This window comes from Rhipicephalus sanguineus, chromosome 1 (genome assembly GCF_013339695.2).
Source record: "Rhipicephalus sanguineus isolate Rsan-2018 chromosome 1, BIME_Rsan_1.4, whole genome shotgun sequence".
Lineage (NCBI taxonomy): Eukaryota > Metazoa > Arthropoda > Arachnida > Ixodida > Ixodidae > Rhipicephalus > Rhipicephalus sanguineus.
Window position 1 is genome coordinate 271548435 of NC_051176.1, and position 13261 is coordinate 271561695.

The following is a 13261-nucleotide window of genomic DNA, read 5'->3' on the forward strand; positions in this document are numbered from 1 at the left end:
CTGCCCGTCGCGTACGGGGTTCTGAGCGTGAAACTTGCTTGCTGTTGCCTGTCGGAGCTCACGTTGAGGATCCGTGTCGACAGAACACATGAAGTTTGCAGCATGAAGCTTCTGAGCTTTTCCGATTGAGGTGTCGCCACTAGGAACCTATTCTTTTCGGAAACGTATGTAATATATTTAAAAAAAAAAAGCGCAGATTTTTGCTACCAAGTTCCATTAAAGGGATTATTTAAGTCCAGTGAAATCTTTGACGTTAACTAGCCATTTTTGTGGACACACAATGAAAAGTGTCCATAGAAATCATGGGATCATAAACGAGAGTAAACCTTAGCAAAAGTGTTTATGATTGGGTAGATTATTCTTGCTGTTGCACACAGATATTTCTAATATGCAACGTTCTCAGTGCTAGTGATTATTAGCGCTCAACAGAAACGTAACAAGCGAGAAACCTGAACATTTTTGGCCTGCTATGCTAAGATTGAACTTGTGACAAATTGCCAGATCTTACAACTTCTTCTCTGGGCATGTTATCGCATCTAGTGCTTCCTAAGAACGTAACACAGGTGAATTAAAAAGTAAATGTGCGCTTATGATATGAAAGCGCTTGGAACTGCGCTCAAGCTTTCATGCCTTTCGCTTTTGATGTCAAGGAAAAAAAGATATACACTATAGAATCGCGTTGATACGTTTTTCACTGGAACAGGAAAATAAAACGTAATATTCAAAAATCGTATTAACCAAATAGGTTAAAGAAAAAAGGAGGATGATATGCATACTCCGTCAGCAACTCACTTTTATTGGGCAACATTGATGTAGCCGGTCAATTTGCCCTTCACCTTCTTTTCAACGTCTAGGAGTAAATTCTTCTGAAGTAAAAAAAGAAGCTGCTGTTCGCTCAATCAGATATGCATTCGCGTCGTAGCTACGAAGTGCGTCCGAGTGTTCGAGTGCGTCGCTTGCTGCTGGCAGCGATCTTTTCGCCGCAAAACCGACGCTGCTGCGGCCTCAGCGGCTCTACAACGTGCAGATCGCGGCTTTTTCGATCGCGGTTTGAGCGCGGTATATCGAAGAATAAACGTAGGATTTCTAGATACATCGGTCATGATCTACTTTCGCGGTCGCATTATCCAATTTTGGGCAAAAGTGTGATTGTATTAAACGCATGAAAATGCATTATTTCCAAGGGACATTTGCCGGGATTAAATAGAAAAACGTATTATGCAGAAATGTATCGACGAGATTCCACCGTACCACAGAACAAGACACACGCTATATAGATGTTGAATGCGTGTATGTCAACGTCAACAACTGTTTTTTTTTTTTTCAACCAAGCATGCACACTTTCAACCGACTCAAACTAAAACTCCCTTATTGTCCTACCGCCAGCAGAGTGAATCATTTGACCGAGGCATTTTATGCATGTCAACCTAAGCCAAATACGACAGAATTGATTTTCTTAGCCCCACTAGCGAAAAAATAAACCCCACACAAGGTGTTAAGCGCAGTAGGGTCGTATGAAAACAAGCCAATCTGCCCTCAAATATACTCTCTCTCTCTCTCTCTCTCTCTCGTTTTCTTACAACAGGTCTGTCCGAAGTACAATCCACGAAGTGGCAGCAGCACCTACTCTCTTGTTGCCAAGGGAGAAGACGCAGTTCTTGTGATAAAGCAGTGTAGTTTGCCTGGTGCTGTTTGTTTTATTTGTAACATTTTTGCGCAGCCGGTCTCTCTTACGCAGGCTGTCTTGTAGAACTTTGAGACGGCACGTTTTCCGATGAGGTGCTGTTACCTTTGTTTTTTTTTATTTCGATAGCAGTTATATGCCGTCGCCGTCATGCCCAGGATATGTATATGTATGTATACATATAAAAAAGACACAAATAATAATAAAGCTGAAGAAAAAAATTCCGAAGCACCCGACCGGGGATTCGAACCATCAACCCCTCGCTCCCCAGCCCGCTGCATTAGACAACTGAACCATGCCCCATGCATGCGCCGGTGAAATAACGGCGAGCTATTTATATACACCAATTAGCGCTGGTGGTAAGGAAATCTCGGAGGAGCTTGAGCGTGTTTTCTATCATGCTGCGCTCTATATAATTTTCTTTCAATTTGGAAACTGCCCTTGAGCCGCGCGCGACAAAGTGGCCCTTTTCTGTACCCACTCGTGATGTGGAAGAAGAAAACAACAAAGAACACCGGGCGCACCTAGAGTTCCTGTATATGCTACCTTTAGGTAGCAGAGTTGCGCATAGGTCCGGCTAGCAACCACAGCTATGCGGTGAAGTAGCACTCCGTTTGTGTAGGCGACATGCCTATTGTGTCGGCATTTAACATGTCCGGCGTGTCGAAGACCGGCGATAAGCATTGATTATAGATGACAAGTGTTAATGCAGTTCGCTGCAGAGGCGGCGTCCAAAAATACAAAAATTGGCCCGAGCGTCAGCTTCTCCGCAATGCATGGTTGCTAGCGGCGTTTGGAAGACAGATGCGCAACTCTGCTACCTAAAGGTAGCATATACAGTAACTCTAGGCACACCTTGCATCACACGCCCCCGTGTGGCAAGAAACGCAGGGGGTCACTCCACGCGCCACAGTTTAAACGAAAAAGAAATATCTAAGAGCATCTGATTCTCCATTTTTCGACACTTGCAGCGCTTTGCTCAAACACAAAGACGTAACAACTGTGACAGGCGCTGCAAGTATCGAGCTTCTTCTCGTTCTTCGTGTGACATTCCAATTTCTTGCTATCGCATTCATTGCTTCGCCCTTCCGGTGAAACTGTGACTTTTTTGTTTTTTTTATAGGAAGTCACAAAAAAGCTTAGGAATTCAGGCTGTGCCACACTTCATGCATTGAGGCGAAAGCTATGCGATTCGTGTCAGCTGCTAATGAATAACGATAGTCGATTGCATGCTTTGAGACAGATGGCGGGGTGGCAGCGCGCCCATCGTGCGCTGCCAACAAACACACAGAATAGTGAGGGTGAGAAATTTTATTCAAGAGTACAGTGCCATCCTCGAAATGTCACAAGAAATATTTACGGATCTATTTTATGAGCAAAGCATAAAAACTATATGCTTTTTTTTTTAATGCGAAGCATTTCTTAGCGAATCTTTGGCACGTTGAGCATTTCTGTCTATGTATCTACGTATCTATCGATCTATCTAGCCGCCTACGTTTGGATGCTCTCATGATCGCCTCCTTAGCTTGGTGTAGACCAAAATTGGCATGGGGGGTAAGAGGATTTGACGAATATGAATGTCTGATCATGACATGAATAACGTGAAAATCTTGTCGCGTGCGTCGTCAAACGCTTTCCTCCATACACGTGTGGCACATACCCGTTTACCACGGGCCGCGGTGTACGAGTATGCGCCACAGGTGACTGACAGTTTATATCTACCCAGGAGCGGCGAGAACAGACATTGGTAATTTAAATGCGAGAGTGTTAAGATAAACGGACATCGGCAGCGTTGACCCGATGAATGGAAAGAATAAAAATTAGGAACCAACAGGAATCGAACCCAAGCATTCTGCGTGGCTATCACGTATTCTACCTCAGAGCCACGCCAGGTCCATACACTGGTTTGGAAAAACAGCTTATGCAGGCGTAATGTCGGTGCAACGTCAATTGTGGTTGTGGTGCTGGCTATCTAATTTTACAAGAAAGCAATAAACACTACATATTTACTGCTACTATACAGGCGTCATATCAGATTAACGTCTGTGGTTCCAGTGTTGGCTCCGCTTTTATAGCAGTCTAATAAACATTACAATTGTATTCCTATGATTCAGCAAGCTATATTGAAGCATTATTCGACCCCGGAGGAATACATTAACGAAAGTTACGTATGATATTCACATGGCTGCACCATAAAGTGCACTTAGTTTCGATGATACCGACGTGAGGGCTGACGTTACGTCACACCATAAGTTACCCTTTAAACGCCAGTGTTGTCGACGTGTCTGGTAAACCCACGATGTGCACACAGCTACAACACTTACAAAAACACGCCGATCCACCTCGTAACGCTTGGCTCAAAGCCATAAAATACAGCATAGCATCAGCATAGAAGTACTCGCTGACTGCTTCGAATGAAACCGATTCCCACAACGCGTGGGATCTGCCGAATTTTTTTTTTAATAATCACTGATTTGTGAACTTGCTACAACGAATAAAAAAATGAAATGTTCTTCCGATCATGAAGAGGAGAGGTGGCGCGAATGTCCAATGTCGAAATTGGCGTTTTAGATGCATACAGCGCTTGCAAACACACACCGATTGCTTGAAAAGTGAATGCTCTACACGTTTTCATACTGTGCTGGGCTGTCGTTCACAGGGATAGCGCACGCATCTAGCAACAGTATCGTGACCAATGCAAGACTACACCTAATCTTTCAGGACGAAAGCGAAGCTTTTAACGGTTTAATTTAAGGTAAACTCTTGTCGATAGCGGGCAAGTTACGGTTGCACTGCAACCGAATATTTTAAAGGTCGTTCAGTCCAGCATTTCGCGATGTGCGATAACGCAAGGCGTGTTGAATTGGGGTAAATGATGATTTCAAAGGCTCGCCTGCCTCAAGCAATCGCGGTAGAATGTACAAAACAAGATAACAACGACATTACAACCACAAAGAAAAAAACACAAAACGCACAGTTAAAGCTTTAGAAAACAAATTACACGCATTTATTTTAAAGCTTTTTTTTTTTTTTGGAACGTGTGTCTCAAACACCACTCAAGCAAGCTTAACCAGCGAAGTTCAGCTGAAACGTGCGGCCCCGTTTTTTTTTTTTTTTTTTCACTTCGTTAATCCCGACGGTTCACTGGAGTCTTTCTCAATTATTGGTTACGTCCGTCCAGAAATCTTAATTGGTTTCTGCCGCCCGTGTGTTCCCTTGCTCATTTTTAACGTAAGTACCAGTGCCGAGTAGTGGGGCTTGCCCATTTTTTGCGGCACATACGCGTTAAGAATTTTTGCGCACGCAGGACGGACGAATTTCGGTTTCGCTTAGCCACGCACAGCTTCGCCACAAAACACGCCGAAGAAATGCGCAGTCCCGCAAGTCGGACCGTTTGTCAGAAGGCTCGCGTCCGTTAAATAGGGAAGCGTTTACAGCGAGCGTGAGGGAACGAAAGAGAAAGAGCTTGAAGTCATTTGCGCCGGTAGAAACAGTTCAGGAACACAAAAACGGCGCAGCGTATACCGCTTAGTGCGTTACTGAGACAGCACGAAAAAAAAAAAAAAGACAAACTAATGGAACTTGAAGTGCGCCGAAACACGGCTGCTGCAACGTTGACAGATAAATCGGCCGCACTGACCGGAGACATACATTTCGGTGGCCATGCTTTTATCGCGGTGCTTCAAGCCCCGAAAAAAGCCGCTTCCGGTGCTCTTAGCGACGCCCTGCATATAACGCGCGAAACCTGCGGGGTACTTTGTCGGACTCGTCCGCTTACGATAATTTCAACTTTCTTGGACGCCGTCAAACAGTGCCGCATCGGTTTAAAAGAGAGAGAGAGAGAGAGACGAGAAAAAACAAAAATTCCTTTTTATCTTCTCGGGTTGAATGGGGGGATGCTCTTCTCGGCTCTGCCCTAGAAGAAACAGTGCTTTAGGTTCGAAAACTCCGCATCATGGATGCATCGAGGCCCGAGAAGGTGAAGGTCACAATGCATGTGGATGTCGTTGGTACGCCGAACAAAGGGAGAGAGAGAGAGAGAGAAGAAAATGCCTTTCTGGTGCGCTCGAAAATTGGCACTTGGTCACCTCCAGCGGTTTAACAAGATAGCCGCCTCAAAACAGGCGGTCCAGAGAAGTCTGGGACATGGTGCTGCTAGAAACAGTTCAGGAACGCAAAAACGGCGCAGCGTGTCGCTTAGTGCGTGACTGAGACAGCACGGCAAAGAAAGGACAGAAACTAATGCTGATTTATGTGACGTAAATTCGCAGCGCCGAAACGAGCCAAGGACGAGAAAAACGTTAAAGGAGGACGAGTGCTTGCCCTCGTTTATGTTCATTTCGTCCTCGTTTCGTTTCTGCACGGTAAATTTCATCATGGTCCAGAAATGCCTTGTGTGCGGTTCGCGTGACCCTCCGGGTCATTTGTATATGCACGCGGCATCCCCTTTTCGCCTCCGTGCATAGCAGCAGCTGGCAGAAATGCTATGCGTAACAAACATCTTGAAACGGCGGGCTGTAACGCATTCTACGCCACCGGAGACTAATCTAGTCCAAGTCCTCCTTTGCTTATCGTTGTTAACAATAGCTGTATATTCGCATAGCACAACAACTCATTGTTGAGGCGTCTCCGATTTAATCATCTGCTTCCCGAACGCGCAGATCGTGGGCAGCTTCTTTTTGGGTTGTGATTATATACAAGTTCGTAGAATAAAAGTATGTCAGTTTCTGTTATTCGTGTGGCATGAACAAAAATACGTTTTATGTATGTAGTCTGCTGGCCAGGGAGTGCTGTGTTGCATGCTGCTCCATAAGAAAGAAGTTCTGAGGAAGACTGAAGCCTGAACAACGTTTCGACGAGTCTTCTGCCTTCAAGTCTTTTTCAACGCAGTTGCCGACAAGTCTTCTTCAAGGCAGTTGCTGCCTTGAAGAAGACAAGACGACTCATCGGAACGTTAGCTCCTTCGACACCCCGTGTTCAAGGATTTTTCATTTCTTCATGCTGCTTCATGTAAGAATACCAGAGTAAGCCCAGAGTTATTTGGTAAAAGTTAACGATGGACTCTGGTAGGTCCTTCAAAGTGCATACACAATTGAGCCGGTCGTGAAAGTATGGAGACGCAAGCCTGCCGATTCCCTCGTAGCCTCACCTGAAGTACGGTGTTGCCTCGACGACCTTGTGACACGCCTTGAATGGCTCCTGCTTGATGTGGTTGCAGAGCTTGAGGTTTTGCTGGCGTAAGTTCCAGTCCTTGAGCCTGCAGTCCAAGGGATGACTGGCTCGCTTCGCTGGTCGGAAGCACTTTTTCCGGCGGCCAACCTGGATGGGAGACAGCGTTCATTTAGGGTGCAAACACACCCCAACTCTTCTACAAGCTCAGCTGGCGGCAGCTAAACTTTCATTATGCCTATATGGTTAGGTAGCGCACTTTCGACGGGGACAAAAGAAACAGAAAGGACACGACACTCGGACACGACAACCATATAGGCATAATGATCAGTCACCAACTAGCCCAGCTCTCAACCTTATTGAGCTAAACGTTCCTCTGGGCGAGGCTGCCTAGGGCTTGAACATCACACTGTACAACAACAACAACAACAACAACAACAACAACAACAATAATAATAATAATAATAATAATAATAATAATAATAATAATAATAATAATAATAATAATAATAATAATAATATAGTCAGCAGACGATCAAAACAACGAAAGCGTTGAGGAAAAGAATACAGTGTAATTTAATCTGCCCTATAACTCTTAGGTACGCATTAAACTTGCGGCTTTATATATCATTAATTTTGCTGCAGTGTGGTGGCTCGCCACCGTTATAAAGCAGCGCCTTTGTACATGGGCGTCGCAGGGGGTTGCAAAAGGGGCACTTGCCCCCGTCCCCCCTCCCTCTCCTCACCCCGACGCAACACGAGTTTGAAACCCCCAAAACAAAATCTTGCCAGACACGCATGGCTTCGCATAAAACGTGCCCGCCAATGAATCGTTCTATAGCGTGCCACCATACAATGACTGGGTGTGTTTTGCACACAGTGAAATTCAGCTACTTGACGCGTCGCAGTTTAATGCGACAACAAATCGGTGCAGTGGCCGAGCAGCACAGGGCTTGGGAGCTTGGTTTTCAGATCTGACCTGATTTCCTATGTATTTTCATGCATATGAGGTCTATTCAATTGTTTTGCAATTGATCCAGTTCAGCGGGCGCATGCTCTCCGCCAAGTTCCTTTCGACAATTCAATGCAGGCTTATCTGCAATGCGCCATTCGTTTCACAGGGCAAAGGGGGTGTGCAGAATGGGATTATACATAGCTGAATACTTGCGATATAAGCGTAGCGGAGATATCGCGCGGTACAAAGCGAGAGGCTGGCCTGAAAAGAGTTCGCAAAGTGCAGGGCGATTGCATACATACTGACAGACGTTTCGTACGGATCAGGCACTTCCGTAAGTATGTAAAAAAAAATAGAAATTTACTAGTGTCAGTTATCATTGGCAATGCGAACATAACGGCGTCAGCGTTGTGAAAATGCGCCAAGAGTCTCAGCGCACTAGTTAACACGACGTAAAAATTCCCGAGAACCCCATCCGCGTTGTCGAAACGCGCGAAGCGTCTAGACGCGTTTGCTTGCACGCGGGACATTCTTAGAGATGTTCTATTCCGCCTGGTGAGACGCGCCTGTGGCCTAGTGGTTAGACCATCGGGCTTGTACTAGAGGCCCAGAGTTCCAATTGAGTCCCGCCGTTGGAGCATTGTTAACACGTCTATTTACGCTTATCCGGTGTATGTGAGTACATACGCGCTGCGCTTACGTCACTCGCGTGCACGAGTGACGTCACATTGCAAGCTGGATCGCCCACTCATCCGGAATCTGTCGTGCTAGCAGGAAAAAAGAAAGCCATTCGCATTTAAAATGAAAAAAAAAAGCGCTGCATTTAATGCTGGTAATTCATGCTTCAAAATGCGCAACGAGGTAAATGTTCAGTTTTGCACGAACCAGCCAGGAGTTGCCGAAAGCGTTGGGGTCCGAGAGGCGCGTGCCGTTTCTGGACATGAAGTCGTCCTCCTGCTTGTCGTTATAGTTGCCGCACAAACCGCACAGCTTGTTCTTGTAGGTCGGCGACACGGACACTTCCACGTAGTTGTCGCCATCCCAGACCACCTTGACGCCTGAAAGAAACATTCCTATAACCGCAGCAGTCGTTCCTTGGCGTGCAGGAAAGAAGGAAAAAAAAAAGCCGACCAGAGTGAGCGCAATGAACTAAAAACTGCTCATACCCGCATGCGGGTGTTATCGTTAATCGTGACGTAACTGACGAGCATGTCATGTTATTGATGTCGTGACCTGTCAGTCATGTTAATAATACATTCGCACCCTTCCATGCCAATTTTGGTATTTTTTGCGGGCTTATCTTTTAAGGCGAGGCTATATGCCTCAGTAAACGCGAAATTTGACCGTCGGCGTCCCGCGTCGTCGCGCGCGCGTCGAGGACGAGTTGTGAAAAAAAAAAGTGATGACGTCAACATATGACCTCATGTAACGTAACGCCACATAATGCCGTTTTAGCGCCCTCCTTTGGGCGGCGAACAAAACCGGAGAGCGCGCGACCTCAAGAGAAGAAAATAAAGACGGCGCTTCGCAGTGGCACGTGAAGCCGCGGCTCGTGTTCCCTGCGGGCGTCGGTTCTGGTTCAGCCGTCTCGTTCCTTCGCTCGTGTGGCATAAGCCTACGCCGTCATCACATGACATCGTAGCTTGGTCAAAGGTGGGCTGATCACGGAGGCCGTGCAAAACCAGGTGAGGTTCCTCCGATCCTGGAGGCAGTGCGAAACCACGATAGGTGCACAAAGCTCTCGGAGGGCGGCGGGGCAGGATAAACACATCTAGGGAGCCTACATGACCGGCCATTCATGTACGCTCCCTAATACATCGATTGAGAAGAAAAGGAAGATGGCTTTCGCCTTCGAGTCGTCTTAGGTGAATGCACAAGGGACCCGGTGATTTTATTTAACAACACCCATTCGGTGGTGAATCTGAGGTGGCGCGCAAGGAATATAATGTCGCTAGGTGCTAGCGCCGTGAAAACACGATTGTTTTTGATAGCATTGAAGCCAAATACATTAACACTTCCTGTCGGGTGCATTTGTAGCACAACGTTGTGAAAAGACCGCTGCATGTCTATACTTGGAAGTTAAAGTGCCACGCAACTCGTTTAGGGGCGGCTGCACCTGTAATCATATAGTGCGTCTGTAGAGCTTATGATTTACATGACCGGTCTAAGCGTCTGTGTAAATACGGCAATATGTCACACCCGTGCCCACACGCATTCACGCACGCGCAGACGCGCGCACAAAGGAACTCGCAAGCTGCTCGCGCGGAGCGAAAGAATAATAAGTGCCGCGGGAGACATAATTGCAGAAGAAGCGCTGTTATCTCAATTATGCGAGTGGTTAGGCAGCCCTAACCACCGCGTGCGCACCCGCTACGCGGAGAAAGGAAACACGGCTCGCCGATGCACTGTCACAAGCGGCAGAAGTTCGCTAATGAACTGCGCGCAAGGACACGATAATGCCTTTACACGCGCACGCAAACAATAGGACCTACGTCGTGAGTCCTTTTATTTTATTTAAGTTTTTATTCGTTCATCTTCTTTTCACACCGATACGTGCATGGAAGATGTATTTTTCTGGCATTCCGCAGCTATATTTCTCGGTTGTGACCGTGTGTGTGTGCGTGCGGTGAACATTGATGTGTGTGCGCGTATTACTTGTTCCCTCTTTCCTCCTTGCTATTCTTTTTTTCTCCCCTCCCCCCCCCCCCCCCTCCATGTAGGGTAGCAAACCGGGTGCAACCTGGTTAACCTCCCTGCCTTTCCTTCGCTTTTACCTCTCTCTGTCTCCGCAGCTATATCAACGGTGAAGCAAATTGTAGCGAAGGCGTTTGCATACGAAGAATAAAATTCGAAACGGAAGGCGACTGCGCTATCGCCAAAGCAAATGTCTGCTTCCTGTCATTAATAGACGATGCCATGAAATAATTATATCACCATTTATTATCTTATTCTTTTTGTGTATAAGTGTGTGTTCGAACAAAGCTAAAAAAAAGAAAATGCTCGTGGCAGGCAGCGCTGTCCCGCATTTTTAAATGGATTTCCTGAAAAGGCGGAAATTACCTGCATGTGAAATCGTTATCTGCAAGTCGTCGACGACAAAAAAATGAATAAAAATATATATATATATGTGTGTGTGTGTGTGTGTGTGTGTGTGTTCAGTAGCAACGTTTTCAATTAGTTGTTTTAGGGCGCATGTTGAAATTTCGCAATTGAAGACGAGCAGCAATGGAGTCTTTCATGCTTAGCCGAAGACTTTAAGGCTAGAACCTACTTTAGATGTATTCGTCATGAATATGCGATAATGGGAGATGCATCGGTGCTTCACTTAAAAAAAGAAATCTCAGAAAGGTTCCTCCGGCGATTCGAGGCGATCCAAACTGTAATGCCGATAATTATACTTTGGCGGAAAGTTTGTAGACGGATATCTCGAAAGGGGTGCTGTATGCTCTTCGGATTTCTGCGAAGCAAAACATGACTTCACGTCTACTCGGCTACAACTTCGTGATATCATTATGTATACCCTAAAGCGAAATATCATTAAAAAAATCTAGTCAGCAATTTGTCGTTCAAGTCCTTTCTCGCTTCAGGCAACCAACGGGAAATACGTGTAGGCACGTTATGTTGCGCCTTTTAAAGTCTTTTAGGACCAAAAGACACCCGCGGAATGGGAAACGGAATGCATACTTCGACGGAGCGTATATAATATTTACCGCCGTTGTACCAGACAGGTGCATTCTCTAAACTCATATTACACACCTTTGTTAATTCTGACGACAATGTTGTGATCTTCCTGATTGATGTTCAGGACCTGTAGCATCACGTACGGAAGCTTGACACGTTTCTTCTGTATCCGCACTCGCAGAAACTGTCCCAGCTTTACTCTAACGTCTTTGATCTAAAGGAGGGGAAGAAAAAAAGACAAAAGTAAACGACGGTTCGCGAATGCGCAGCGCAGTGCTGGCAACACGCGCGTGTAAAAATGATGAAGCACGACACGACCGACCTTGATGACGACAGATTTGGTCCAGGAGAACGACTTGGAGTAACGGACGTCGTTCCACACTTCGATGGAAAATGTGCCGCCAACGCAGTCTGACGCGAGCACATATCGACACGGGCCCTGGTAGTTGAACATCCGTCCATCGAACGTCCTGTAATGTGGGTCCCCGTACACCGTGCAGATACCGTCCTCTGCAAAGTGTATTGCAGAATGAGAGATCGAGAGAATAGTTGGTTCCGTTTATTGACTAAAAAATCACGTCTGTCGTAATCTTTTGTAATCTTCAAAACGGCCCTTTTTGTTTTCTCTTTAGTTCTAGCAATGATCCCCTCTTTCATGTTACTTCTGTGCGCAAAAACTATAAATATAAATGCCGTTTTACTTCTGTTGAACAAGTTTCGGTGAAACTAAATTTCAGAGAGACCTGGGAAAATCATTGCTCAAATGGCTAAGGTATCATTATGTTATTTGCACGCCACTTACAGGACGAGGACAGAATTCTACGGACACAAGCGTGTTACTTTGCGCTTGTGTCTGTGCAATTCTGTCATCGTCCTTTAAGTGGTGCGCAAATAACACAACAACGAATCGATATCAACTAGTCCAAACAAGCACGCTCCTAAGCTATAGCATTTCGCCATGTCGACACAGAGGAAAAAAAATCTGAGGTAGAAATATATGCGGTACGCCTATTTCGAATGGCTAGTTCGTATCACAGTAAGTGAATAACGCGTCTGCACGAAAAATCTAATTTAGCTCATCGATTATACTATAGTCAGCTTCATACATCAGGCGCAACGCTATGGAAGCTTAGCGAGACTGCCAGTATAGATGCGTTCGCATCAAGAAACAGTGGAATGATTTTACCACCTGCAATTTGACTTTTTTTTTCGTTTTTAGACTGAGTAATAAATGAAGGTGCTTTGTGTCTTATAAATGAGCAAACCCCGTTATTTATGCGGTTGTCAATAGGTTGTTCTGGATCGCTTAGCGTCTCTTTGTGTTCGTATCGTGGCCTCCGCGATCAATTCCGGTAGCGCGCAGCCAGAGCCAATCGCAGAGGCCACGTTTACAACGACGAAATCCAAGCGCGAGACGCGCGGACTTTACTGACTGAACTTTTTGCATAGCTTCCGCAGCGTTGCACTTGGTGTATGAAACGGAGTATAAAGCCGATGGCAGATCCAGGTGGTGCATCGCTCACGGAGAGGGATCGCCTAACACGGCAAATACCTGCCTGTCGCTTGCCATGGTTAGCAAACCCCGTAAGATTTGAGCCGAGAGTTGCAGCTTACCTTCGACGCACGTGGGACAGCACTTGCCGGGAGGCGTGACCAGCTTCTTCTTCGGGGGGCAGACCGGTGCGGAGATGCATTCCTCCACGCCGCAGCGCACCAGCCCATGATGACAGGAACAGGTGGTGCACTTTTTCAGCTTCCACGTTTCACCGTTC

At 46.1% G+C, this 13261-nt stretch overlaps 1 protein-coding gene across 1 annotated transcript in view; it reads right to left on the bottom strand.

Moving 5' to 3' along the window:
- The window catches only part of LOC119378971 (BMP-binding endothelial regulator protein), a 230375-nt gene that overhangs the window by 20441 nt on the left and 196673 nt on the right, over nt 1–13261 (bottom strand). Inside the window, exons 11-15 of the mRNA XM_037648088.2 lie at nt 13104–13260; nt 11812–11999; nt 11565–11703; nt 8694–8866; nt 6834–7003 (exon numbers count right to left, since the gene is read on the bottom strand). Coding sequence (XP_037504016.1) covers nt 6834–7003; nt 8694–8866; nt 11565–11703; nt 11812–11999; nt 13104–13260 — 827 coding nt within the window. The remainder of the gene's footprint in view (nt 1–6833; nt 7004–8693; nt 8867–11564; nt 11704–11811; nt 12000–13103; nt 13261) is intronic.